This window comes from Lonchura striata, chromosome 28, assembly GCF_050655825.1.
Source record: "Lonchura striata isolate lonStrDom1 chromosome 28, ASM5065582v1, whole genome shotgun sequence".
Taxonomy (NCBI): Eukaryota; Metazoa; Chordata; class Aves; order Passeriformes; family Estrildidae; genus Lonchura; species Lonchura striata.
In genome coordinates this window covers 1,213,513-1,238,159 of record NC_140730.1, presented here as the reverse complement: position 1 = coordinate 1,238,159, position 24,647 = coordinate 1,213,513, and the positions used below count along the sequence as shown (strand labels likewise).

Here is a 24,647-nt window from a genome sequence, read left to right as displayed (position 1 = left end):
TTTGGGGTTGTTTTTTCTTGATGGAATTTAAAACCCCAAATCTAACCCCAGAGCAGTGGAGCTGAGAACTTCCCACTTCAGAATTAAACACACGGGCTCTGGGATTCCCAGCGGGAATTCTTCCTGGCACAGAAATATGGAAATTCTGCTGGGAATTGCAGCAGAATTGCTTTGTGCATTGCAGGAGGAATTTGGGTTTGTTTTTTCTTGATGGAATTTAAAATTTCAAACCTAACCCCAAATCAGTGTTACAGAATTAAAGAAATGATTTGGGGTTTCCAGCAGGAATTTCTGTGAATTGCAGCAGTTTGTTTTTCCTGGACACAATTGAACATTCCAAATCTAACCCCATGTCAGTTTTTTCCTGCTATGATTTAAAATCCCAAATCTAACCCCAAACCTGTGCAGCTGAGAACTTCCCACTCCATAAATGCAGAATTAAAGAAATTATGTTTGGGGTTTCCAGCAGGAATTTTTGCGAATTGCAGGAAAAGTTTCAGTTTTTTTCTGGACACAATTTAAAATCCCAAATCTAACCCCAAACCCGTGTAGCTGACAACTTTCCACTCCATAAATACAGAATTACAGAAATGATGTTTGGGAATTAAAGAATTAAATAAATGCTTGGGGTTTCCATCACAGAATTAAAGAAATGCCATTTGGGGTTTCCAGCAGGAATTTTTGTGAATTGCAGGAGAAGTCTGTTTTTTTTCCTGGATACAATTTGAATTTTCAAATCTGTCAGTTTTTTCCCCTGCTATGCTCTAAAATCCCCAAATCTAACCCCAAATCAGTGTAGCTGAGAACTTCCCACTCCATAAATACAGAATTACAGAAATGATGTTTGGGAATTAAAGAATTGAATAAATGTTGTTTGGGGTTTCCATCACAGAATTAAAGAATGCAGGAATTTTTGTGAATTGCAGGAGGAGTTTGGTTTTTTTTCCTGGATACAATTTCAATTTTCAAATCTGTCAGTTTTTTCCCCTGCTATGCTCTAAAATCCCCAAATCTAACCCCAAATCAGTGCAACTGAGAACTTCCCACTCCATAAATACAGAATTACAGAAATGATGTTTGGGAATTAAAGAATTGAATAAATGTTGTTTGGGGTTTCCATCACAGAGTTAAAGAATGCAGGAATTTTTGTGACTTGCAGGAGGAGTTTGGCTTTTTTTCCTGGATACAATTTCAATTTTCAAATCTGTCAGTTTTTTCCCCTGCTATGCTCTAAAATCCCCAAATCTAACCCCAAACCAGTGCAACTGAGAACTTCCCACTCCATAAATACAGAATTACAGAAATGATGTTTGGGAATTAAAGAATTGAATAAATGTTGTTTGGGGTTTCCATCACAGAATTAAAGAATGCAGGAATTTTTGTGAATTGCAGAAGTTTGGCTTTTTTTCCTGGACACAATTTAAAATTCCCAACCTAGCTGTGAGTTTTTGCCCTGCTGGGCCCCAAACCCCCCCGTGGCACCCCAAATCCTCACTCACCATCAGCACACGGAGAGCCCGGGGCTGGCAGAGGCTCGGGAGACGCTGCGGAGGGCTCAGGAGCTGCCCTGGCCTGGCCTGGCACGGGCACCGGGCAGCTGCTGGCACCCGGGGCACCCAGGGGAGCACCCAGGGCAGCACCCAGGGCACCCGGGGCATCACCCAGGGCACCCGGGGCATCCAGGGCACCTGGGGTAGCACCCAGGGGAGCAGCCAGGGCACCCGGGGCAGCACTCAGGGCACCCGGGGCACCCAGGGGAGCACCCAGAGGAGCAGCCAGGGCACCTGGGGCATCACTCAGGGCACCCGGGGCACCCAGGGCACCTGGGGTAGCACCCAGGGGAGCACCCAGGGCACCTGGGGCATCACTCAGGGCACCCGGGGCACCCAGGGGAGCACCCAGGGCACCTGGGGCAGCACTCAGGGCACCTGGGGCAGCACCCAGGACAGCCGGGGCATCACTCAGGGCACCCGGGGCAGCACCTGGAGCACCCAGGGCACCTGGGGCAGCACCCAAGGGAGCACCCAGGGCACCTGGGGCATCACTCAGGGCACCCAGGGCACTCAGGGCACCTGGGGCAGCACCTGGAGCACCCAGGGCACCTGGGGCAGCACCCAAGGGAGCACCCAGGGCACCTGGGGCATCACTCAGGGCACCTGGGGCAGCACCTGGAGCACCCAGGGCACCTGGGGTAGCACCTGGAGCACCCAGGGCACCTGGGACAGCACCCAAGGGAGCACCCAGGGCACCTGGGGCATCACTCAGGGCACCCAGGGCAGCACCTGGAGCACCCAGGGCACCTGGGGTAGCACCCAGGGGAGCACCCAGGGCATCACCTGGAGCAGCACCTGGGGCAGCACCCAGGGGAGCACCTGGGGCAGCACCCAGGGCACCTGGGGCACCCAGGGCAGCACCCGGGGGAGCACCCAGAGCACCTGGAGCAGCACCCAGGGGGGCACCCAGGGCAGCACCCGGGGCCCGGGCTGGCCCTGGCTGCTTCAGCACCGTCCCCGCTGAGAGCAGGGTCTGGGTGGCCCTGCTGGCCCTCCTCACCCTCCTGGCCCTGCTGGCACGGGGAGGGGCAGTGCCAGGCTTCTTTTTCCTCTTGAAAAGTCTCCTTTTGATGCTGGCCACCCTCCGGGCATAGAGCAGGGCCCGCAGGGACTCTGGGGCTGCTTCCTCCACGGGCTGGCTGCTCCTCCTCTGCACCTCGGAGAGCCGCAGCCTGTAGTACTTGTACTCCAGGCTGTCCTCGTCACACAGGAACCTGGCAAACAGAAAAGAAATGAGAAATCTGCTGAAAATCTCCATTTTTACAGCCCCAGCCTGTAGTACTTGTACTCCAGGCTGTCCTCGTCACACAGGAACCTGGCAAACAGAAATGAGAAATCTGCTGAAAATCTCCATTTTTACAGCCCCAGCCTGTAGTACTTGTACTCCAGGCTCTCCTCGTCACACAGGAACCTGGCAAACAGAAAACAAATGAGAAATCTGCTGAAAATCTCCATTTCTACAGCCCCAGCCTGTAGTACTTGTACTCCAGGCTGTCCTCGTCACACAGGAACCTGGCAAACAGAAAACAAGGAGAAATCTGCTGAAAATCTCATTTTTTACAGCCCCAGCCTGTGAGATATCTAATCCTCGTCACACAGGAACCTGGCAAACAGAAAACAAAGGAGAAATCTGCTCAAAATCTCCATTTCTACAGCCCCAGCCTGTGAGATATCTAATCCTCGTCACACAGGAACCTGGCAAACAGAAAACAAAGGAGAAATCTGCTCAAAATCTCCATTTCTACAGCCCCAGCCTGTGAGATATCTAATCCTCGTCACACAGGAACCTGGCAAACAGAAAAGAAATGAGAAATCTGCTCAAAATCTCAATTTCTACAGCCCCAGCCTGTAGTACTTGTACTCCAGGCTGTCCTCGTCACACAGGAACCTGGCAAACAGAAAACAAGGAGAAATCTGCTGAAAATCTCATTTTTTACAGCCCCAACCTGTGAGATATCTAATCCTCGTCACACGGGAACCTGGGAAACAGAAAACAAGGAGAAATCTGCTCAAAATCTCAATTTCTACAGCCCCAGCCTGTGAGATATCTAATCCTCGTCACACAGGAACCTGGCAAACAGAAAAGAAATGAGAAATCTGCTGAAAATCTCCATTTCTACAGCCCCAGCCTGTAGTACTTGTACTCCAGGCTGTCCTCGTCACACAGGAACCTGAGAAACAGAAAACAAATGAGAAATCTGCTGAAAATCTCCATTTCTACAGCCCCAGCCTGTAAGATATCTAATCCTCATCACACAGGAACCTGGCAAACAGAAAACAAGGAGAAATCTGCTCAAAATCTCCATTTCTACAGCCCCAGCCTGTAGTACTTGTACTCCAGGCTGTCCTCGTCACACAGGAACCTGAGAAACAGAAAACAAATGAGAAATCTGCTGAAAATCTCCATTTCTACAGCCCCAGCCTGTAGTACTTGTACTCCAGGCTGTCCTCGTCACACAGGAACCTGGCAAACAGAAAACAAAGGAGAAATCTGCTCAAAATCTCATTTTTTACAGCCCCAGCCAGTAGTACTTGTACTCCAGGCTGTCCTCGTCACACAGGAACCTGGCAAACAGAAAACAAATGAGAAATCTGCTCAAAATCTCCATTTCTACAGCCTCAGCCTGTGAGATTTGTAGTCCAGGCTGACTTCGTCACACAGGAACCTGGGAAACAGAAAAGAAATGAGAAATCTGCTCAAAATCTCAATTTTTACAGCCCCAGCCTAGTGAGATTTGTACTCCACGCTCTCCTCCTTGGACAGGAACCTGGGAAACACAGAAAAGGGAGAAATCTGCTGAAAATCTCCATTTCTACAGCCCCAGCCTGTAAGATACCTAATTCTCATCACACAGGAACCTGGGAAACACAGAAAAACAAGAAATCTGCTGAAAATCTCCATTTTTACAGCCCCAGCCTGTAGTACTTGTACTCCAGGCTCTCCTCGTCACACAGGAACCTGGCAAACAGAAAACAAATGAGAAATCTGCTCAAAATCTCAATTTCTACAGCCTCAGCCTGTGAGATTTGTAGTCCAGGCTGTCCTCGTCACACAGGAACCTGGGAAACAGAAAAGAAATTAGAAATCTGCTGAAAATCTCATTTTTTACAGCTCCAGCCTGTGAGATATCTAATCCTCGTCACACAGGAACCTGGCAAACAGAAAACAAAGGAGAAATCTGCTCAAAATCTCCATTTCTACAGCCCCAGCCTGTGAGATATCTAATCCTCGTCACACAGGAACCTGGCAAACAGAAAAGAAATGAGAAATCTGCTCAAAATCTCAATTTCTACAGCCCCAGCCTGTAGTACTTGTACTCCAGGCTGTCCTCGTCACACAGGAACCTGGCAAACAGAAAACAAGGAGAAATCTGCTGAAAATCTCATTTTTTACAGCCCCAACCTGTGAGATATCTAATCCTCGTCACACAGGAACCTGGCAAACAGAAAACAAATGAGAAATCTGCTCAAAATCTCCATTTCTACAGCCCCAGCCTGTAGTACTTGTACTCCAGGCTGTCCTCGTCACACAGGAACCTGGCAAACAGAAAAGAAATGAGAAATCTGCTCAAAATCTCCATTTCTACAGCCTCAGCCTGTGAGATTTGTAGTCCAGGCTGTCCTCGTCACACAGAAACCTGGGAAACAGAAAAAAATGAGAAATCTGCTGAAAATCTCCATTTCTACAGCCCCAGCCTAGTGAGATTTGTACTCCACGCTCTCCTCCTTGGACAGGAACCTGGGAAACACAGAAAAGGGAGAAATCTGCTGAAAATCTCCATTTCTACAGCCCCAGCCTGTAAGATATCTAATCCTCATCACACAGGAACCTGGCAAACAGAAAAGAAATGAGAAATCTGCTGAAAATCTCCATTTTTACAGCCCCAGCCTGTAGTACTTGTACTCCAGGCTGTCCTCGTCACACAGGAACCTGGCAAACAGAAAAGAAATGAGAAATCTGCTGAAAATCTCAATTTCTACAGCCTCAGCCTGTGAGATTTGTAGTCCAGGCTGTCCTCGTCACACAGAAACCTGGGAAACAGAAAAAAAATGAGAAATCTGCTGAAAATCTCCATTTCTACAGCCCCAGCCTAGTGAGATTTGTACTCCACGCTCTCCTCCTTGGACAGGAACCTGGGAAACACAGAAAAGGGAGAAATCTGCTGAAAATCTCCATTTCTACAGCCCCAGCCTGTAAGATATCTAATCCTCATCACACAGGAACCTGGGAAACACAGAAAAACAAGAAATCTGCTGAAAATCTCCATTTCTACAGCCCCAGCCAGTAGTACTTGTACTCCAGGCTCTCCTCGTCACACAGGAACCTGGCAAACAGAAAAAAAATGAGAAATCTGCTGAAAATCTCCATTTTTTACAGCCCCAACCTGTGAGATATCTAATCCTCGTCACACAGGAACCTGGGAAACAGAAAACAAGGAGAAATCTGCTCAAAATCTCATTTTTTACAGCCCCAGCCAGTAGTACTTGTACTCCAGGCTGTCCTCGTCACACAGGAACCTGGCAAACAGAAAACAAAGGAGAAATCTGCTCAAAATCTCCATTTCTACAGCCCCAGCCTGTAGTACTTGTACTCCAGGCTGTCCTCGTCACACAGGAACCTGAGAAACAGAAAACAAATGAGAAATCTGCTGAAAATCTCCATTTCTACAGCCCCAGCCTGTGAGATATCTAATCCTCGTCACACAGGAACCTGGCAAACAGAAAAGAAATGAGAAATCTGCTGAAAATCTCAATTTCTACAGCCTCAGCCTGTGAGATTTGTAGTCCAGGCTGTCCTCGTCACACAGGAACCTGGGAAACAGAAAAGAAATTAGAAATCTGCTGAAAATCTCATTTTTTACAGCTCCAGCCTGTGAGATATCTAATCCTCATCACACAGGAACCTGGCAAACAGAAAACAAATGAGAAATCTGCTGAAAATCTCCATTTCTACAGCCCCAGCCTGTAAGATATCTAATTCTCATCACACAGGAACCTGGGAAACACAGAAAAACAAGAAATCTGCTGAAAATCTCCATTTTTACAGCCCCAGCCAGTAGTACTTGTACTCCAGGCTGTCCTTGTCACACAGGAACCTGGCAAACAGAAAAAAAATGAGAAATCTGCTGAAAATCTCCATTTTTACAGCCCCAGCCTGTAGTACTTGTACTCCAGGCTGTCCTCGTCACACAGGAACCTGGCAAACAGAAAAAAAATGAGAAATCTGCTGAAAATCTCCATTTTTTACAGCCTCAACCTGTGAGATTTGTAGTCCTCATCACCCAGGAACCTGAGAAACACAGAAAAAGAAGAGATCTGCAGAAAAATCTCCATTTTTTAAGCACAAAACCCCTCAGCATTCCCGTTGGTTTGTTTTTTCCAGGTGTTTAGCACGAGGCTGAGCAGGTTTTTCTGGGATCGAGGGAATAAATGCTGGAGGGGTTGGACAGGAATGAATCAGCTGACACACCTGGAGGTGCCTCAGCTCCCCCTTTTCCAGCATTTTCCCTGGAATTCTAAACCCTGTTACCTTGCTGGATGCCTCCATCACCCGACTTTGCTCCTAAAATCCAAATTGCTTTGAACACCTCGAATTTGGGTCGACCGAGAGCCATTATTGGCACATCAAAAGCAACACCACAAACACCAGGATCATTTCCAGGGATAATGAACTCCAGGCAAACATTCCCCCCTAAAAAAAAAAAAACCAAAAAAAAAACCCAAAAAAACCCGATTAAATATACAACAGGCTTTGATCATTCCCACCGAGTGAAGGGCTGAAGTTTTAATTCTATCAAATCCGAATTTCCCCCACACCCACCAATATTCAGGAGAGTTCTTCTGAGCACTCCTGTCCTTGGCAGACAGAGTTCCTGCCACGATGCTGCTCACCAGCTGCTCAATGGTGTCCACAACTTTCCTGTCAGCTCGCTGGGGGGCTGTGGGGAGAAAGAAATCCCATTAAAAAAACCCAAAAACCGCGTTAAAATCAAATAAATCCCATTAGAAAAAAACCCCCACTCTTTGTTTTATTCTCATCCAGCAGCAAGATGGGTTTTTTTTTTGTTTGTTTGTTTTTGTTGGGGTTTTTTTTGGTATTTTCACACAATTCATGCTCGCAATTAAAAAATAAAAAAGAGAAAAATTTGACATTTGACAAAGAAAGCAGAAGGGTGGGGTGGGGAAGGATATTTTGGAGATCCCAAATCATCCAGGCTGCAGCAGGTGACACACAAATGTCTGCTGGGGTTGGGGTGTCCCCAGAGGAGGCCTCAGTTTCCCTTGTCCTGACACCACCCCAGGACACTTTTTGGGGATATTTGTGGGGATTTTGGGGTCCTCTCTCAGCTTTTCCTTCTGCAGGCCCAGCCCCACAAGCTCCAGACCCCAAATGATTCCTGGAGCCTCTGGAGCCAGAACTGGACCTGCTGGGAAAGCTCTGCCCAACGCTTTCCATCTAAAATCAGGGAAAACTCCACGTTTCAACTGCAATTCTGCACTTGTTTGTTCTTAAAAACACCCTGGGCTAAAAAACCACATCCACAACCAGCCTGGGCAAGTGGAATCATCCTTAAAAAGGCAATTTCTTAATGCGGCAAAAGGACTTTTTGTGGAAAATCCGTTTATTTGAATGCTGCTCTGAAGGGCTGAGTGACAAATTTTCAACCATTTGCAAAACCTCCCCGAGAAAGGATCTGAGGCTCAAGGAAAAAACAGGTTTTTTTGGGAAAAAATCAGGATGAATTAGGAAAAACCAGGATGAGCAGGAATGTTTCAGGCAGGAGGAATCACTGGCCCAGCTCAGGGAACACCTCCAAAGGAATGCACCTGGATCTGACTTCAGTGCTGATGCTGACATCTCCATATTTGCATATATGCAAATATTTACTCTGTGATTAAGCCAGTTCCAGGCTGGTCCTGGTTTCCCTGCCTTGAGGTGGTGAAACTGGGGTGAAAAATCTTGGATTTAAGGTCGAAGCAGGTGTCAGAAAGAGAAGGAAGGACACGATTTCACCCCAGAAACTTCCACAGACTCCCTGCTGGGATTCACCTGGAATTCCAGCCCTGACTGGGATTCACCTGGAATTCCAGCCCTGACTGGAATTCACCTGGAATTCCAGCCCTACTTCTGTTCCGACTGGGATTCACCTGGAATTCCCTCCCTGAGTGGGATTCACCTGGAATTCCACCCCTGCCCCAGCCCTGACTGGGATTCACTGGGAATTCCCTCCCTGACTGGGATTCAGCTGGAATTCCCTCCCTGACTGGGATTCAGCTGGAATTCCCTCCCTGACTGGGATTCAGTTGTAATTCCCTCCCTGACTGGGATTCACCTGGAATTCCCTCCCTGCCTGGGATTCACCTGGAATTCCCTCCCTGACTGGGACTCACCTGGAATTCCACCCCTGCCCCAGCCCTGCCTGGGATTCAGCTGGAATTCCCTCCCTGCTCCTGTTCTGACTGGGATTCACCGGGAATTCCCTCCCTGCCTGGGATTCAGCTGGAATTCCCTCCCTGCTCCTGTTCTGACTGGGATTCAGCTGGAATTCCCTCCCTGCCTGGGATTCACTGGGAATTCCCTCCCTGCCTGGGCCTCACCGGGAATTCCCTCCCTGACTGGGATTCACCGGGAATTCCCTCCCTGACTGGGATTCACCTGGAATTCCCTCCCTGCCTGGGATTCAGCTGGAATTCCCTCCCTGCCTGGGCCTCACCGGGAATTCCCTCCCTGCCCCAGCCCTGACTGGGATTCACTGGGAATTCCCTCCCTGCCTGGGCCTCACCGGGAATTCCCTCCCTGCCCCAGCCCTGAGCTCCCCCGGCGTTCCCGGAGCCAGGAATTCCTGCCCAAGCCCGACCACGGAGCCGCCCCTGCGGGGCTCCCCCCGCCCGGTACCGTTGGCGCCGGGGGCGGCCGCCGGGAGCTGCTCGGCGGCTCCTGCCGGGCCTCTCCTCATCTGGATGGGGTAGCCGCTCCTCTCCAGCCACGCCTTCAGGTTCTCCATGTACTCCCTGCCGAAGAGCGTGGAGTCGTCGAAATTGGGGAAGGCCGTGGGCGCCGGGGCCATCTCCTGCAGCCCCACGGCCTCCAGGATCTTCTCCTGCCGGAAAACGGAGGCCAGGGCGAAGGTCTGGCCCAGCAGGGCCAGGGACTTGCGGCACAGGGACACGGTGGTCTCCAGGGCGCCGGCCACGTGGCCGGGGTGGCCGAAGGCGCTGCTCTTCACGCTCAGCTCGTAGGCGTTGCAGGCCATCAGCAGCGGGGTCACCCCCTTGAGGAGGCGGTCCTGCAGGCGCATGACGTACTTGTCGAAGGGCTTGATGATCTCGAAGAAGCAGTTCTTGGTTTTCACGGCCCCCTTGTCCAGCAGCATGTTCAAGAACTCGTTGTCCACCTTGGGGGTTTTCAGGGCGGCGTGCTGCAGGCTCTTGATGGTGAAGAAGCAGTAGTCCCGGTGCTCCGGCCGCAGGGAGCACTTGAAGGAGGCCAACATCTTGGCACAGGTCTCGGTCTCCAGCTCGAAGAGGGCCCCGAAGAGGCGCGAGAACTCGGCGTCGTTTTTGACGGCGTGGAACCCGGCCCACTTGATGATCTCCACGCCGAAGGTGGAGAAGATGTCGGATTTATCCACCGGGTCGAAGCTGAGGCTCCTGAAGACGTGGGCGGGTTTCGGCAGCCTCAGGACGGCTCCCGGGGCCGCGCCGGGCCGCGGGGGCAGCTCGGGGCTGGGGCGCTGCTGGAGGGGCTCGGCGACGTCCGGAGGCAGCTCCGGAGCGTCGGCATCCGGGCCGGGCTGGCCTTTCTTCAAGCCCCACTTCTTCAGGGGGCTTTTGGGGTCTCCTCTGAACGCCCTGGGTTTCACCACCCCCCCGGCCAGGCGCTTTCCCCGCAGGGCTCTCCCCCTGCCCGCGCCTCCCCTGCGCGGCGGCGCCCCGAAATCCTCCTCGTACTCCGGGTCCTCCGCGCCGCCGTACTCCTCCTCCATCGGCCCGAAATCCCCCAAAACATCCGGGGAGCCAAATTCTGCTCCGGCCTGCCAGGAACCCGCGGGGCCGTAGCCCTGCGGGTACTCCCTGTCCCGCTGCCCGTACTCCCGGCCGGGGGCAGCTGCACGGCCGAATTTCCCGTAATCCCGGGCGAATTCCCGCTCCCGGGGCGCGGGCCGGGAGAACTGTCCCTGGAAATAATTCTCCTTGCGGAGCGGGGGGCTGGCGGCTCTGTAGGAAGGGCCGGGGTAGTTTTCCCCGGGGTAGTTTTCCCCAGGGTAATTCTCTCCGGGGTAATTCTCTCCGGGGTAATTCTCTCCAGGATAATCCTCCCCGGGGTAGTTTTCCCCGGGATAATCCTCCCCGGGATCCTCGCTCCAGTCCTCGTGCTGGCAGTTGGCGTGAGGGAAGCGCCCGTCGTGGTGGAAGCTCTCGTTGTAGCGGGGCCGGGGCAGCGGCCGGGAGTGAGCTGGGCAAAGAAATTTCAGAGGTTGGAAAGAGGTCAAAACTGGGGAGATTTCTGAAGGATATCCATATCACCACATTCCCATTCCCACGTTCCAATCCCTAAATTCAGGAGCTCCAGTTCTCCTCCAAATCAAATCTTTCTTTGCTCATCGCTGTCTCAAGTCTTGGTCTTCTACCTGAGGCATAAAATCCATCGAAACTCTGAACTTTCAGCTTTCCCAGAATTTAGAAACTGTCAAAGACCTCCAAGACCAGCAATTCCAAGCTTTGGCCAATCCCCACCTTGTCACCCAGAGCAGAATTCCCAGGAGGAATTCTACAGCTGGACAGAAATTCGGATCTTCTACAAACTCAACCGCAATTCTCTCGCTATTGCAGGAAATTCTCATTACCCAAAACCTTCGTTCCCCAATCCCAGAAGTTCAATTCAGAAAATAAATACTCGGCAAAAAATAGAAGTGTTTAATATAAATGATTTCTTCAGGGCTCTTACAAGTCTAAAAATAACAGACTTCATTTTAAAGCTCTCCTATGAACGTCCACCCCTGCCAATGCAATCCAAGCGTCTGGCTGGACATTTTAAACTCCAAATTTAGGAGCTAATTAATTTGGGGATGGCATTTTGTGTTCTGTTCACGAGGTTAATGCCCTGCTTTGAGACTTATCCCCCAAAACCACCACCAAACACAAAGCCCCGATGGTTTCCTACATTGATGTAACCCATCAGCCATCACCGGAATTCCATCGTGGCGCACGGAGCCGGACCCGCTCGGTGAGGCGGCGAATCCCTTTGTCTGAATTCCCGTTTTTATCCCCCGTTCCCATTACGGGCACAAACATGGATGTGGGGAAGCCGCGGCGGCGCGCGGCGCTGGGTGGAGGCGCCGCCGCCCGTACCTCGGAAGGGATGCGCGGCGCCCGCCGCGGCCGCGCTCCGCTCCAGCCGGTACCGCGGAACTCTGTCCCGCGCCGCGGCCTCCGGCGCCGGCCGGGGCATCCTCCGCGAGGCCATCGCCGGCTCCCGGGGCGGCGGCGGCGCGGCCTGGCGCCGCTCCTGAGGGGACGCGCGGCCTGAGGGGAGCGCACGCTGCCGGTGGGAGCGGGGCCGAGCGGGGCGGAGCGGAGCCGAGCGGGGCCGAGCCCCGCCGCCCTCACGAGCGGCGCCGCCGCCGCACCGGGGCCTCGCGCTGGCCACGCCCCTTTCCCGGCGGACACGCCCCTCCGCGGGTGGCCACGCCCCGCCCGCGGCCAACGGAGCGCGCCGCGCCACGCCCCCTGATAGGCCGCCGCTCTGATTTGCATAACCACGCCTCTGATCTGTATAGCCACGCCTCTGATTTGCATATCAGCGCGCCCGTGAGATCTGTATAGCCACGCCTCTGATTTGCATATCAGCGCGCCAGTGATTTGTATAACCACGCCTCCGATTTGAATGACCGCGTCTCTTATTTGCATATTCGCCTATCTTATTTGTATAACCACGCATCTCATTTTGCATAACCACACCTATTATTTGTATAACCACGCCTCTTATTTTGCATAGCCACGCGTATGATTTGCATAATCGAGTATCTGATTTGCATAATAGCGGCTCTTATTTGTATAACCACGCCTCTGATTTGCATAATCGCGACTCTGATTTGCATAATCGCGTTTCTGATTTGAATAATCGCGGATCATTTGTATAACCACGCCTCTGATTTGCATAATCGCGTCTCTGATTTGCATAATCGCGTCTCTGATTTGAATAATCGCGGATCATTTGTATAACCACGCCTCTGATTTGCATAATCGCGTCTCTGATTTGAATAATCGCGTGTCTGATTTGAATAATCGCGCATCATTTGTATAACCGCGCCTGATTTGCATAATCGCGTCTCTTATTTGAATAATCGCGTCTCTGATTTGCATAATCGCGGCTCTCATTTGCATAACCACGGATCTGATTTGCATAATAGCGTCTCTCAATTGTATAGCCACGCCTCTGATTTACATAATCGCGATTCTTATTTGCATAATATCGTCTCTCATTTACATAACCACGCATCTGATTTGCATTATCGCGTCTCCGATTTGCATAATCTCGTCTCTGATTTGCATATCCACGCCTTTTCCTTCGCGCGGGCCGCGCCTCCTCACGCATTGACCACGCCTCCGCGCCTGCGCGGAGCGGCGCCGCCTCATCCCCCTGCGCCGGCGGCGGGAGCGGGGCGGTGCTAACGGCGCGGGCGCGCTGCCGGTAAGCGCGGCGGGAGCGAGGGGAGCGGCCCGCGGCTCTGAGGGCGCGGCCGGGCGCGGCCGGGCGCGCTGCGGCGGGAGCGGCGGGAGCGGCGGGAGCGGCGCGCATGCGCGGTGCCGCCCCCCGCGCTCTTTTTCGCGAGGCGTGAGGGCGAGCGGCGCGAATTCGGGCGCGGGCGCATGCGCGGGGCGCGCGTACGGCGGCCGGGTGGGGCCGGGTGGCGCCGCGCGGTTCGTGCGGTTCGTGCGGCGGCCGCGCAGGTGGGTCGTGAGGGGAGCGGGGCCGCCGCTCCCCGCCGCTCCCCGCCGCTCCCCGGTGCTCCCCGGCGCTCTCCCCGCCTCCCGGGAGCGCCGAGGGGTGCGGGGTGCCCGGGGGAGCGGAGCGGGGCGGGCGGGCTGAGGGCCGGGCGCGGCGCCCTCGGCGCTGCAGCGGGAGCCGCCTCACGGTGCAGAAATCGCACAAAATCCATTAAATGCTGCTGGAATATCTCCTTCTTCCTCTTCCCGGCCGCGTTTTCCCCGCTGAATCAGCCCGGCAGTCGGTTGGGTGTCGTTGATGCTGTTTCAGGTTTTGTCTCCGACACGGCTCTCGAGCTGAACGTATTTTGTGTTATATCCTTATAGAACTTTTATCTGAATGATTAAACTCATTTAGGTGCTCCTTGAAGCGAGTATCCTATTCCTAAAAAAAAACTTCCCCCACATACATAGTCTCTATTTTAACAGTATGTTGGAACCTAAAGCTATATTTAACGCACTACTTAAGAGAATTAATACAGCATAACTTTCTAACATTGCGCATACAATATTCATTGTAATACGTGCAAAAAGCCAATCATAAAATACGCATTTTTCACACTTACATTGTTCTGTTGTATACAGTGACTTTATTCAAGCATGAGATTCTCATGATGTCTCTTAAGCTTCGGACCACAGTTTCTCATGATTATATTTATTATTTATTATAATTTATCATTATTTATTATTAAATATTATTTATTGTGCTTATATTATTATTATATTATTTAGTAATTATATTTAATTATTAAACAATCATCATATCTAGCAATTACATCGTTTATCCTGTACTAGCTACACAGGTGCAGTTCCAGCAGGTACGAGGCCTACATGTTCCCAGGGTGTTTTCTCAGGGCCTGCCAAGGTTAATTTTCCTGCTAACCCTAAACCCCGTGATTTTACAACGTTTTCTTTTCAGTGGCACAAGATGGGCTCCCGGCAGATCGCCCAGGAGACGTTCGACGAGGCGGTGCAGGAGAACATCACCGAGTTCCAGATGGAGCCCGAGGAGGCCGTGAGGGAGGCGGTGCAGCAGTTCCAGTCCCAAGGTAACTGAAAATCTCGGAGGTTTAAAGGAGTCCTGCAGCACTGCAAAGGAGCCTTTGTGAAGTGGAACACAGGCACCATTAATGCTCAGTTAATGCCCAACCATCTGTGGGTTAATCATGGCTGCAAAACTGCTTAGAGGGAAGCTGGAGGGCAAAATTTGGTCAGTGAAATTAAGTTCTTTTCTATTTTTTCCCCCCTCAAATGACATCCAGCTTTGTTCCAGGCAGAATCTGACCCTGATCACTTCAGCATCTTCACAAGTTCGTCTTTGTTCTCTGTGGTTACCTTGGCAGCTTTTCCCTAGAACTGGAACTAATACGGTTTATTTGACTCTAATTATCCTGGAACCAATATTCAACTTGGTTTTATTTCCCCTTTTAGGTGTGGACCTGAGCAATATTGTGAAAGCTGTGCGTCCTGTCTCTGAGAATGGGCAGAGGCAAAAGCATCAAATCCTGCTGGTAGGGGCTCAAATTGTTGCTCTCTCTTGGGGTTATGTAATAATAATAATAACAATAGGAGTACTAGGCCAACTTCTGCCTCTGCCCCATTTCTCTGGGAGCTCTCCAGGCAGTTAATCCCATTTTTTCTGGAAGTACATTCCAAGAGCTCCCTGCACTTTCCTGTGTGAGTGAGGCGGGGTCAGGCTGTGCTCCCGGGGCAGGACAGGAGGGAACAGCCTCAGGGTGTGCCAGGGGAGCTCCTGGGACATCAGGAGGGATTTCCTCACGGAGGTTTGGGCTGCCCTGGAGCTGCCCAGCAGCGACAGGACGTGGCACTGGGCTGGGGACAGGCTGGGGATCAGTCCCACTCAGCCCAGCCCGGCTGTGGGTGCTTGCAGAGCTGCAGGGTGCTGCCCAGAGCCCGCTGGGGCTGTGCCAGAGGTGGCAGAGGAGCCCCTGTCCCTGCTCCTTTTGCACCACCCTGATTTCCAGCCTCGCAATGACCAGCTCGCTGTCACTTGCTGTCACTCCTGTAATGCTGCGTCCCTCCCTCGAATCCACGGGGACAAAACCCCTGTGGAGCCCGGCCAGCTGGGCAGTGGGGCGAGGCAGGCAGAGGGAAGGAACTTCTCCTTGGATCCCGGGGGGCTTGGAGAAGCTCCCTTGTGAGTCCAAAGACGAGCTGGTCCCACAAGCAAAGGAAAGAGGCGCTCTCCCTCAGGATTAGTTCCAAAGTTTAATGAGAGCCTGGAGAGGTCCCCAGCCACATCCAGCTTCGAAGGAGAAAGAGAGGGAGGCCCGCCCAGAGCAGCCAGATATAGAGAGGATGGGGAAAACCACACAGCCAACGGGGGAAGGACAGGGGAGTGGCTCTCGGGGGCAAAGGAGGGGAAACCTGGGGTAGATGACGCAGGCACAAAGAGGGGCTGTAGAGGGATGAACCAATACGAGGGGATATACACCGAACACACAACGCCGTAACCCCGTGTGTCCCGCAGAGCCTGGAGAGCCTGGGCAGAGCCGTGGCGGAGCAGGACGCGGCGCGGCTGCCCGAGCTGCTGGCGGCGTTGGCGGCGCAGTGCCAGCAGGAGCCGGCGTGCCGCTGCCTGGCCGCCCGGCACGGCGCCTACCCGGCGCTGCTGGCGGCCTGCGGGCTGGCCGAGGGGCACGGCGCCGCGCTGCCCGCCGCGCTGGCCGCGCTGGCCGCGCTGCTGGACGGGCAGCCCGAGCTGCTGGACGCGCCGGGGCGGGAGCTGCTGCTGCGGGCCCTGCGGGAGCGGCCGGCGGCGCCGGCCGCGCTGCGCTGCGTGCGCCACGCCTGCCTCCGCCACGAGCGCAACCGGCAGCAGCTCGTCGGGGCCGGCGTCCTGCCGCTGCTCACCGGGGCCGTCGCCCGGCACGGCGGCGATGCCCAGCTGGTCAGGGTGGCCGCCGCCGCCCTGCGCGCCGTGACGCTGGACGACGACATCCGTGTGCCCTTCGGGCACGCGCACGAGCACGCCAGGATGATCGTGCTGGAGAACGACGGGCTGAGGGTGCTCATCGAGGCTGCCAAAGGTACGGCGGGCCTGCGGGTGTTGGTCCTGCTGGGCAGGCACTGGGCTTTCTTCTTGGCTTGGGAGTCACTGGTGGCTTCTTCTCATTGTCTCAGGAATCACTTGTGGTTTCTTCTCAGGAATCACTTGTGGTTTCTTCTCATTGTCTCAGAAATCACTTGTGATTTCTTCTCCCATTGTCTCAGGAATCACTTGTGATTTCTTCTCAGGAATCACTTGTGATTTCTTCTCATTGTCTCAGGAATCACTTGTGATTTCCTTTCAGGAATCACTTGTGATTTCTTCTCATTATCTCAGGAATCACTTGGTATTTCTCTCTTCATTGTCTCGGGAATCACCTGTGATTTCTTCTCATTGTCTCAGGAATCACTTGTGATTTCTTCTCATTATCTCAAGAATCACTTGGTATTTCTCTCCTCATTGTCTCGGGAATCACCTGTGATTTCTTCTCATTGTCTCAGGAATCACTTGTGATTTATTTTCTCCCATTATCTCAAGAATCACTTGTGATTTCCTCTCCCATTGTCTCAGGAATCACCTGTGATTTCTTCGTGGGAATCACCTGTGATTTCTTCTCCCATTGTCTCAGGAATCACTTGTGATTTCTTCTCAGGAATCACTTGTGATTTCTTCTCGTTGTCTCAGGAATCACTTGTGATTTCTTCTCCCATTATCTCAAGAATCACTTGTGATTTCTTCTCCCATTGTCTCGGGAGTCACCTGTGATTTCTTCTCCCATTGTCTCGGGAATCACCTGTGATTTCTTCTCATTGTCTCAGGAATCACTTGTGATTTCTTCTCCCATTATCTCAAGAATCACTTGTGATTTCTTCTCCCATTGTCTCGGGAGTCACCTGTGATTTCTTCTCCCATTGTCTCAGGAATCACCTGTGATTTCTTCTCCCATTGTCATAACTTGAAGCTCCTCAGAGGTGATTCAAGAATTTGTCACTCAAATTGGGGTTGTTTAATTCTGTCCATAAAATGCGGCCTGAGAGAGCCAAAAATGCCACTGTGCTGCTACCCGTGGAGCAGTGAGGTGATCAGAGCAGTTTTTCACTGTATTTAGGAAGCATTTTACAGGTTTAGGGCCCTGTTGTCTCTGCTCAGGTGCTCCTTACCCAGAGAAGACATTGTGCCTGGCTAGGAACAGAGCAAGCAGGTGTCACCCTGCTGTTGTGATCTGTAAAATGAACTCCTGTGCCATTAATCAGAGTAAAGCACGTTCACCGTGCACTGACGACTCCCTCACTGCCTCCCTCTCTGCTCCAGCCTTCAGGGATGACTGCGGGGTTCTCAGCGAGCTCTGTGCCACCCTCTCTCGCCTCGCTGTCAGGAACGAGTTCTGCCAGGAAATCGTGGACCTTGGGGGCTTGAATTTCATGGTGACTCTGCTGGCAGACTGCATGGAGCACCCGGTGAGCCCTGGGAGGTTTTGGGAGTGGGCTGGGGGGAACTTCTCATCCTGAGCAACGAGGTTCGTGTTCACGAGCGAGCCTCAGCCTGTGCAATCAGGGTTGGAGCCCCTCTGATCCCTATTCACCCTACACATGCAGAATTCAATGCCCTGCAGGTAAAATTTGTGAGTTTTTTTACTCAGAATTATCCCTGTGTCCTCCAGCTTCCAGCAGCAGAACTCTGCCTGCTCCCAGAAAAAGCTGAATGCTTGGTTTTCCACCAAAATTTATTTTCCACCAAGATTTATTTGGTTTTTCCACCAGAGAGATTTTAAACAAAGGATGCTTAAAATCAAGTCCCAGAGGGTGATGTGTGAATTTTGGATTTTGTGGAGACCTGGCAGAGGTCTCGGAGGTGCGGCGAGGAAGCGCCCGAGGGCGGAGTTGCTGCAGCTGATGGTTTCCACAGCCGTTTTCGTGGCGTGGGGGGATGTTGGCTGTGCTTTGCCAGCCCTCAGGCTCTCCCTGCTGCCCCTGAGCTGCTGTTTCCCCGGGCAGGACGTGGTCAGGCAGGCGCTGGGCGTCCTCCGCGCCGTGGCCGGCAACGACGACGTCAAGGACGCCGTGGTCAGCGCCGGGGCCGCCGACCTCATCGTGCTGGCCATCAACCGGCACCTGGGCAACCCTCAGGTACCCCCGGGTGCCCCTGGCACCCTCCAGGGTTTGGGAGTTCCTCTGGGTGGGGATGGAGCTCAGCTGGAGCTGCAGGTGTGTGCGTGTGAGCGGCTGGGAACGGGGAAACCTCTAGCACCAGCACCAGGCTGTGGAGCATTGAGTGTTTGTGTGAATTTAGGGGTGTTCCACCTTGTATTGGTTTATTTTTCTTATTCCTGAATCAGATGGTTAGCAGGGATGGTGTTTTACACTCTGGTGTGCAAAACACAGAGTCATGAAGGTTGGAATTATCTCCAAGATCATTATCCAACCCTCCCCTTGCTTTACGTGCAGCGGGAGAAACTTTAATTTAAACAATAAAACCAGCTCCAAAAGTGCCCCAGAAGGGAAGACAGCCCACTGTGGTCTGGCTGCAGGGCAGCTGTGCAGGCAGTGAGGTGCTGGCCTGTGTGTTGCAGATCTGTGAGCAGGGCTGTGCAGCCCTGTGCATGCTGGCCCTGCGCAAGCCCGAGAACTGCGGCGTCATCGTGGAGGGCGGCGGGGCCCTGGCAGCCCTGCAGGCCATGAAGGCTCACCCAGGAGAGGCAGCTGTGCAGGTAAGCCCCTCACAGCCCCTGCCGAGTCTGGCAGGGCTGCTTTGGGGGTGTTCATCTGGTTTTTGGGATTTTTTTCCCCCCTTTTACTCATCAAATCCTGCTGGGTTTTGAATGCAGCGGCTCAGTGCAGCCCCTCTGCATTTGTCACCCTGAGCTGCTCAGAGCAAAACTGAATTGAGCTTTCAAATCCACCTGAATGCAGGTTCTTAAAACTGTGCAATGCCACAGTTCCAGGCATTCCTTTTCCTCAGAAAGAGGATGGGCTCTTTCCAGCCCAGCCTGTGCCATCCATTCTCCAGAGTCAAACAAACCACCTGCATGGCAAAAAAATTCCCTCTGGTTTCTCCTGCAGGTTTCAGTAGGTTCTGTGTCCACTTTGGTGCTTTCCACAGATTAAAAAATATAAAATAATTTCTGAAGGAGTAGTTTGAGTGCCTGGAACAGCATGGAAAGGCAGGGCTGCTGCACTGGAGAATTTTTTAGTGTTATTTAAGAATTAATTGGTATTGCCTGGCTGGTGTTGGAGATTTGCACAGAGCTCTGGTTGTCTAAACTTCAACAGGGAAAAACATCCACAGATTTTATTCCTCCAGGGAGCAGTCGCTCTGCAGCATCTCACATTTGGACTTCTCAGGAAATACTCTTTAGCTGATTTGCTCTGTGCATGCCAAAACCTTCCATGGCTGCATTTCCCTGCAAAGCCCCTGGGCTTGGCTCAGGAGCCCAGTGACCTCCTGGCAAAGCCCAAAACTGACCCCTGGGCTTGCCTGCAGAGACCACACTGACCCCTGGGCTTCCCTCAGGACCTCACTGACCCCTGGGCTTGCCTGCAGAGACCACACTGACCCCTGGGCTTCCCTCAGGAACCCACTGACCCCTAGGCTTGCCTGCAGAGACCACACTGACCCCTGGGCTTCCCTCAGGAACCCACTGACCCCTGGGCTTGCCTGAGGAGCCCAGTGACCTCCCTGCAAAGCCCAAAACTGAGCCCTGGCCTTGCCTCAGGAGCCCACTGACCCCTGGGCTTGCCTGCAAAGCCCAAAGCTGACCTCTGGGCTTGCCTGCAAAGCCCACTGACCGCTGGCCTTGCCTCAGGAGCCCACTGACCCCTGGGCCTGCCTGCAAAGCCCAAAGCTGACCTCTGGGCTTGCCTGCAAAGCCCACTGACCACTGGGCCTGCCTCGGGACCCCGCTGACCTGTGCTTCCCTCGGGATCCCACTGACCTGTGCTCCCCTCAAGAACTCTGACCTCCCTGCAAAGGCCAAAACTGACCCCTGGGCCTGCCTCAGGAGCCCACTGACCTGTGCTCCCCTCAGGAACTCTCTGACCTCCCTGCAAAGGCCAAAACTGACCCCTGTGCTCCCCTCGGGACCCCGCTGACCTGTGCTTCCCTTGGGAGCCCACGCTGACCTGTGCTTCCCTCGGGAGCCCACTGACCTGTGCTCCCCTCAGGAACTCTCTGACCTCCCTGCAAAAGCCAAAACTGACCCCTGTGCTCCCCTCGGGATCCCACTGACCTGTGCTTCCCTCAGGAACTCTCTGACCTCCCTGCAAAGGCCAAAACTGACCCCTGGGCCTGCCTCAGGAACTCACTGACCCCTGTGCTCCCCTCGGGACCCCGCTGACCTGTGCTTCCCTCGGGATCCCACTGACCTGTGCTCCCCTCGGGATCCCACTGACCTGTGCTCCCCTCGGAATCCCACTGACCTGTGCTTCCCTCGGGATCCCACTGACCTGTGCTCCCCTCGGGATCCCACTGACCTGTGCTCCCCTCGGAATCCCACTGACCTGTGCTTCCCTCGGGATCCCACTGACCTGTGCTCCCCTCGGGATCCCACTGACCTGTGCTCCCCTCGGAATCCCACTGACCTGTGCTTCCCTCGGGATCCCACTGACCTGTGCTCCCCTCAGGAACTCTCTGACCTCCCTGCAAAGGCCAGAACTGCCCCCTGTGCTCCCCTCGGGACCCCGCTGACCTGTGCTTCCCTCAGGATCCCACTGACCTGTGCTTCCCCCAGGAGCCCACTGACCTGTGCTTCCCTCAGGAACTCTCTGACCTCCCTGCAAAGCCCAAAACTGCCCCCTGTGCTCCCCTCGGGACCCCGCTGACCTGTGCTTCCCCCACGCAGAGGCAGGCGTGCATGCTGCTGCGGAACCTGGTGGCGCGCAGCCGGGAGCTGCGCGGGCCCATCCTGGCCATGGGCGCGGAGCCGCTGCTCGCCGAGGCGCGCGCCCTGCACCGCGACTGCGACGACGTGGCCAGGGCCGCCCTCAGGGACCTGGGCTGCCACGTGGAGCTGCGGGAGCTCTGGACGGGCCAGAAGGGCGGCCTGGCCCAGTGAAGGCTCGTCTGAGCCCAGCAGGGAAGAGCCCAAGTGTCCGTAGCCCCTGGAGCGGTGGGAGCGGCGTGGGCGGTTGTGCAACACCCGCAGCAAACGCCCGCCTCGGGAGCTGCAGGGAGCTTTTCTCTGGGGAGCTGCAGCTGAAACGGCTTTCTGCATCCACGGGCTGCAAACCAGCTCTGTGTGCCGATCATTCCCTGGATCACAGCATGGCTGAAGGTGATCTGCTCCCCCCTGGCATCCTTGGCGTGCAGGACAGGGCTGTTGTCACTGCTCTGACCCCGTGGTGACAGCAGCCCTGGCTCTGTCCTCCAGAGTTTGGAGCAGGGCTGTACTGCTAGAGTTTGGTACCAGCTCTGGCTCTGTCCTCCAGAGATTGGAGCAGGGCTGTCCTGCCAGAGTTTGGTACCAGCTCTGGCTCTGTCCTCCAGAGTTTGGAGCAGGGCTGTACTGCTAGAGTTTGGTACCAGCTCTGGCTCTGTCCTCCAGAGATTGGAGCAGGGCTGTCCTGCCAGAGTTTGGTACCAGCTCTGGCTCTGTCCTGCCAGAGTTTGGTACCAAGGCTGGCTCTGTCCTCCAGAGTTTGGAGCAGGGCTGGCTCTGTCCTCCAGAGTTTGGTACCAGCTCTGGCTCTGTCCTCCAGAGTTTGGTACCAGCTCTGGCTCTGTCCTCCAGAGTTTGGTACCAAGGCTGGCTCTGTCCTCCAGAGTTTGGAGCAGGGCTGGCTCTGTCCTCCAGAGTTTGGTACCAGCTCTGGCTCTGTCCTGCCAGAGTTTGGTACCAGCTCTGGCTCTGTCCTCCAGAGTTTGGAGCAGGGCTGTCCTGCCAGAGTTTGGTACCAAGGCTGGCTCTGTCCTCCAGAGTTTGGAGCAGGGCTGTACTGCTAGAGTTTGGTACCAGCTCTGGCTCTGTCCTCCAGAGTTTGGAGCAGGGCTGGCTCTGTCCTGCCAGAGTTTGGTACCAAGGCTGGCTCTGTCCTCCAGAGATTGGAGCAGGGCTGGCTCTGTCCTCCAGAGTTTGGAGCAGGGCTGTCCTCCAGAGTTTGGTACCAGCTCTGGCTCTGTCCTGCCAGAGTTTGGTACCAGCTCTGGCTCTGTCCTGCCCAGAGTTTGGAGCAGGGCTGGCTCTGTCCTCCAGAGTTTGGAGCTCTGTCCTTTCAGAATTTGGCTGCTGGTTCCCATCTGTTCCTCTGGCTGAGGAGGAATCCCAGCGTTTGTCAGTGTGCTCTCTCTGTCCTGCTGCCCTGTTCTTTTCCTGCCGAGCCCACTCTTGTGTCGCTGCTTTGTCTGGGATTTTTCCTCCAGCGTAACGTTTTAAACAAAAAAACACCCAAAAGAGCAAAGTGAGGATTTGGGATAATACCCAAAGGAGCTATTGGCATCCAGGAGGAAAGTTCAGTGAGAGGAGCAGGGCAGGGACCAGCAGTGGGGTGGGAATTCCCAAGTGAGACCAAAGCAAGCATTCCAGGCTGCAGGAAGCACGGCAGTCCCGGAATCCCAGCCTTTGTCACCCCTCAGCCCTTCCCTGGACCCAGGGGTGCTTTCACTGTAGTCACAGACCGAGAACCTCGTGGGCAGAGCTCAGAAAGGCTCTGAAGTCTCACCCCAAGGCTTTTGTGGCAGCCCCGGTTCCATGAATGGATGTTTTTAATGTGGTATTCTCTGTAGAAGTGCTGACCTTACATAAAACCATACTAAACCTTCCAGGGCTGGGTGGCTCTTTGTGGAGCTTTTTGGTTTTTTTATTATTATTTTTGTGGCGGGAAAAGCAAAGTGCTGGGAGGTACCTGGGTGCTGAGCTGGTGAGTAAAACCTCGTGCAGCCCCACTTCGCAAAGGTCAGGGTGTTCTGCAAAGCTTCCTCCCCCCGTGCAGCAGGAGAGGCTGCAGGGCTGGGTGATATTTCTGCTCCGTGATGGTGATTTCTGCTCCGTGATGGTGATTTTACTGCTCCGTGATGGTGATTTCTGCTCCGTGATGGTGATTTCACTGCCCTGTGATGGTGATTTCTGCTCTGTGATGGTGATTTTACTGCTCCGTGATGGTGATTTTACTGCTCCGTGATGGTGATTTTACTGCCCTGTGATGGTGATTTCTGCTCCGTGATGGTGATTTTACTGCCCTGTGATGGTGATTTCACTGCTCTGAGCCCAGCTGGCTGAAAGGGCCCCGTTCCTCATGGCAAAGCAGGCAGGAACTGGTAAAAGGGTGCAAGGATGGGTGAAAGGGGGCAGGACCGAGGAGAATCGAGGGCAGGACCGGGGAGAAGCGAGGGCAGGACCGGGAAAAGCGAGGGCAGGACCGGGAGAACCGAGGGCAGGACCGGGAGAAGCGAGGGCAGGACCGGGAAAAGCGAGGGCAGGACGGGAGAAGCGAGGGCAGGACGGGAGAACCGAGGGCAGGACCGGGAGAACCGAGGGCAGGACCGGGAGAAGCGAGGGCAGCGCCTCCGGTGCAGCCCGTGGCTCCCGAGCTCTGCCTCTGCTGGGGTTGGGATGGGGAGCGGCAGCCCCAAAGGCCGGGGGAGGATCAGACCGGGGGATTTCCTTTCCGTTCGCTCTCACCGGGACTCGCTGGAGCTGCGCACCGGGCACCGGGCAGCACACCCGGACCACGCTGCACAGCGGAACCGGGCGGGATCCCCGGGCTGGCATCCCCGGGCGCTCCCCGCTGTGCTCGGGCGGCATCTCCGTGCCCAGCACCGGTGCTGCAGGGTAGAACCGGGCGGGATCGTCGCTCCTCGGGGCGGGCACTGGCCGGGGCTCCCGGTGGGGCCGGTCGGGGTCCCCGGTGGGGCCGGTCGGGGTCCCGGTGGGGCCGGTCGGGGTCCCCGGTGGGGCTCTTTGGGCTCCCGGTGGGGCCGGTCGGGGTCCCGGTGGGGTCGGTCGGGGTTCCCAGTAGGGCTCTTTGGGCTCTCGGTGGGGCCGGTCGGGGTGCCGGTGGGGCTCTTTGGGCTCCCGGTGGGGCCGGTCGGGGTCCCGGTGGGGCTCTTTGGGCTCCCGGTGGGGCCGGTCGGGGTCCCGGTGGGGCTCTTTGGGCTCCCGG

The 24,647-nt window shown here is 54.4% G+C and overlaps 2 protein-coding genes and 1 long non-coding RNA gene across 19 annotated transcripts in view; 1 reads left to right on the top strand and 2 right to left on the bottom strand.

Moving 5' to 3' along the window:
• Positions 1–12,181, bottom strand: part of SUGP2 (SURP and G-patch domain containing 2) — a 28,079-nt gene extending 15,898 nt beyond the window's left edge. For 3 of the 14 annotated variants that reach the window (XM_085562302.1, XM_085562306.1, XM_085562304.1), the window contains exons 1-4: positions 11,907–12,181; positions 9,451–11,010; positions 7,375–7,492; positions 1,500–2,767 (exon numbers count right to left, since the gene is read on the bottom strand). In XM_085562302.1, coding sequence (XP_085418428.1) covers positions 1,500–2,767; positions 7,375–7,492; positions 9,451–11,010; positions 11,907–12,021 — 3,061 coding nt within the window. In that variant the 5' untranslated portion in view covers positions 12,022–12,181. The other 11 variants (XM_085562296.1, XM_085562298.1, XM_085562301.1 and 8 more) reach the window with 5 other exon arrangements.
• A 938-nt stretch (positions 12,182–13,119) lies between these two features.
• On the top strand, positions 13,120–23,307 carry ARMC6 (armadillo repeat containing 6). Of its 4 annotated transcripts, none has more exons than XM_077788864.2 (8): positions 13,120–13,248; positions 14,464–14,593; positions 14,976–15,055; positions 16,036–16,594; positions 17,866–18,011; positions 18,549–18,680; positions 19,124–19,261; positions 21,392–23,307. In XM_077788864.2, exons 2-8 carry the CDS (start codon positions 14,473–14,475, stop codon positions 21,602–21,604), a joined length of 1,389 nt encoding a protein of 462 aa, XP_077644990.1. In that variant the 5' UTR covers positions 13,120–13,248; positions 14,464–14,472; the 3' UTR covers positions 21,605–23,307. The 4 variants fall into 4 exon arrangements, with proteins under 4 accessions (XP_077644990.1, XP_077644991.2, XP_085418433.1 ...); XM_077788865.2 differs by lacking the exon at positions 13,120–13,248 and adding an exon at positions 13,399–13,508; XM_085562307.1 differs by lacking the exon at positions 13,120–13,248 and adding an exon at positions 13,583–13,815.
• Positions 23,308–23,313: 6 nt separating this feature from the next.
• LOC116184534 (uncharacterized) lies at positions 23,314–24,429 on the bottom strand. The gene is made up of 2 exons (XR_004149290.3): positions 24,167–24,429; positions 23,314–23,799 (listed from the first exon to the last, which is right to left on the bottom strand). It is a non-coding gene; the product is annotated as an uncharacterized LOC116184534 (long non-coding RNA).
• Between the last annotated feature and the right edge of the window lie 218 nt (positions 24,430–24,647).

What these genes read in the sequence shown, in the direction of transcription:
- ARMC6 (XM_077788865.2), top strand. Translation starts at nt 13,428, where the DNA reads ATGCGCGGGGCGCGCGTACGGCGGCCGGGTGGGGCCGGGTGGCGCCGC. An exon ending in TTCGTGCGGCGGCCGCGCAG is followed by an intron (nt 13,509 to 14,463) that starts GTGGGTCGTGAG and finishes TTTTCTTTTCAG; the next exon opens with TGGCACAAGATGGGCTCCCG. An exon ending in GGCACCTGGGCAACCCTCAG is followed by an intron (nt 18,681 to 19,123) that starts GTACCCCCGGGT and finishes TGTGTGTTGCAG; the next exon opens with ATCTGTGAGCAGGGCTGTGC.